The following is a 2,532-nucleotide window of genomic DNA, read 5'->3' on the forward strand; positions in this document are numbered from 1 at the left end:
CCGAGTGCCTGCGGAGGCGAGTGGAGCAGAGCCTGCAGACCGCCGTCAAGACTCTGCGCAAGTCCGTCAGCCGGCAGCACTTCTCCGTCCAGGTCGCAGGCACTGAGTACGAGGTGGCCCAGCGGCCGGCCAAGGCCCTGGAGGGCCAGGGGACGTGTGGCACAGGCCAGGTGCTGCAGGACGGCAAATGCGGTGAGTCCCTGCCCTCAGCCACTCCAGTGTCGCCCTGCAGACTTTCTCTGTCCTTCCTTCCGTGTGGGCCCAGGTAAAGAGCCCACGGGAGACAGACACGTCAGGCCAGGACAGGAGGAGACAAGGAGACCTGCCGGGGAGAAGTGCCGTAGCACTTAGATGTGACGGCTGGCATTAAAGAGCATTCCCCTGGTGCCGGGACCGAGTATACGTGTGACCCTGCCCGCGGTCCTGAGGAGGGGCGGGACAGCAAGGCCCCAGCCGAGGGGTGTGAGGGGCATGGGACCAGTCCGTGTGGCTCGAGAAGCCTTCCCAGCGGAGGCATGTGGGAGCTGAGGGCAGAGGGGGAGCAGAGTGAAGATGCCCGGGAGGCTGAGGGCCCCCCGGCGGGGCGGGGGTCGTGCTGCCAGGCGCAGGGAAGGCCAGGCCACCGCAGGGGCCGTGGGCAGGGCGGCCAGGTCCAGTGAACGAGGCTGGGGACCTGACCGGCCCCCATCCAGAGGGGACGGGTTTAGAGACAGCCCCCAGTGGCTCAGAGGTGAACTTGACAGAGTCCTGGTTCTAGTGGGGTTGACGGTTACGTGGGAGAGAAGGCAGGCAGCCACCGGGTGAGCGTATCCACAGGCCAGATGAGGGCTTGCTGGCCCCAGTGCTGCCCTGGGCGCGCTGGGAAGTACTGGCCCACGCTGAGCCGGCAGCAGCCTCATTCGCCCTCTGCCGTGGGAAGGCCAAGTGGGGAGCAGCAGAGCAGAGACCTAGCCAGAGATGGTAGAGCCTGGAACCAGGGGCTGCAGGAGAGGCGGACAAGGAAGAGAGAAATTGTGAGCACGCTTTGGGGAGGGAGGCGAGGCAGGAGGCTTCAAGGACAACTCCGAGGGTTCCGGCCACTTGGGCAGAGATGGCATTGTTTTCAGATCTGGGAGAAACTTGGGGGAGGGGGCTGGCGGAGGCGGGGGTCCCACCTGTCCTTGTTAGTCTGAGACGCTCGTTGAGTCGTCCTGGTGAAGGCGCTGACTAGGTTGGAGCCACAGATCTGGAGCACAGAGTGTAGCCTGGGCCGGAGACACAGGCTGGGAGCCGCTGGAGAGGAGGTGGGATTTAGGAGTGGGGGGAGGGGCCGTGGAGTGGACACAGCGCGTTTCCCCGCAAGGGGGGAGGGGGAGGGACTCGGGGATGTCATTCTTTTATTTTTAGCCACTTATTTTGAAACCGTTTCAAACTTTCAGAAACACTGCCAGACAGAACAAAGAACTTGCGTATTTTCTTCACGCAGATCCCCCCCACCGCGATGTCTTACAGCATTCGCGCCGTCATGCTTTCCCGTGCGTGTGGCGTGCTGTGTGCCTTTACATCACCTGCTAAATTCCACCAACTCTTCCGACAGCATCCCTTTCCTCTCCGTGTTGTGTCTAGTGGTCATGTCTCCAGAATCCTTCATCTGGAGCAGTTCCTGGCTCTTCCCCTGCCTCTCCTGTCCTGCCCCCGGCTGGCCCTGAGTTCTGTAAGGTGACCCTCAGCTGCGTCTGGTGTTTCCTGGTGACCAGACAGACTCAGGGCCTGCGTTCTTGGCAGGAAAACCACGCTCCACGTCTGCTCTTCAGCGCCCCCGTCAGGAGGCACAGGGTATTGCCCTGGTCCACCACTTGTTCCTCCACCTTAATTCACCGTTTTCCCTCTGCAATCGATTAGGATTTCATGGGGATGTATTGCAGTGTGCACCGACACCCCGCTCCCCATCAAACTACCATCCACTCGCTGACAGCCGCCAAATTAGCCACCTCTACAATTGTTGCCAAGCCGTGTTCTCTACTTCTGTCATCCCGCCTGCATTCACTAACATCCTAGTGCAAGAGAGAGCTTTCCCTTCTCCCACATGTTGGCATGTATCTATATATCTATGCATTTATGTCAGTGTGGACTCACAGATTCCTCACTGGCTTGTAATCCACTCCTAAGGTGACTTAGTTCGGTGCTCAGGTTGTCCCCGCTTCAGCCAGTGGGCGCGCCATCAGCTCGGCCCCTGTGTCCTTTCGACATGGCTCCATCACTCGCTGAGTGTCCGGCACTAAAGATGTTTCAGACTCAGCTTGTGCTTCCCCTGCCTTGGAATCAGCCAAAACTCCAAGGACCCCTGTTCCTTTTAGAAGAGGAGAGTGTGTAGAAAGCGAGAGCTGAGGTACTCATTGCTACTGGAGTGTCACTGCCCTCTCATTGGACAGAACTAGAAAGTATAGGTATGCATATATTACATGGAGACCTATGTACCTATGCTATTCCTGTAGCTCTGTGTGTGTGTGTGTGTGTGTGTGTGTGTGTGTGTGTGTGTTTTATAAAAATGTG

General features: G+C 58.9%; 1 protein-coding gene across 1 annotated transcript in view; it reads left to right on the forward strand.

The window, feature by feature from the left end:
• SCUBE1 (signal peptide, CUB domain and EGF like domain containing 1) overlaps positions 1–2,532 on the forward strand; it is a 169,923-nt gene that overhangs the window by 155,754 nt on the left and 11,637 nt on the right. The window contains 1 exon segment of the mRNA XM_024737402.1: positions 6–192. Within this exon segment, the coding sequence (XP_024593170.1) occupies positions 6–192 (187 nt within the window).

This window comes from Neophocaena asiaeorientalis, unplaced genomic scaffold (assembly GCF_003031525.2).
Source record: "Neophocaena asiaeorientalis asiaeorientalis breed wild unplaced genomic scaffold, Neophocaena_asiaeorientalis_V1.1 scaffold242, whole genome shotgun sequence".
Classification (NCBI taxonomy): domain Eukaryota; kingdom Metazoa; phylum Chordata; class Mammalia; order Artiodactyla; family Phocoenidae; genus Neophocaena; species Neophocaena asiaeorientalis.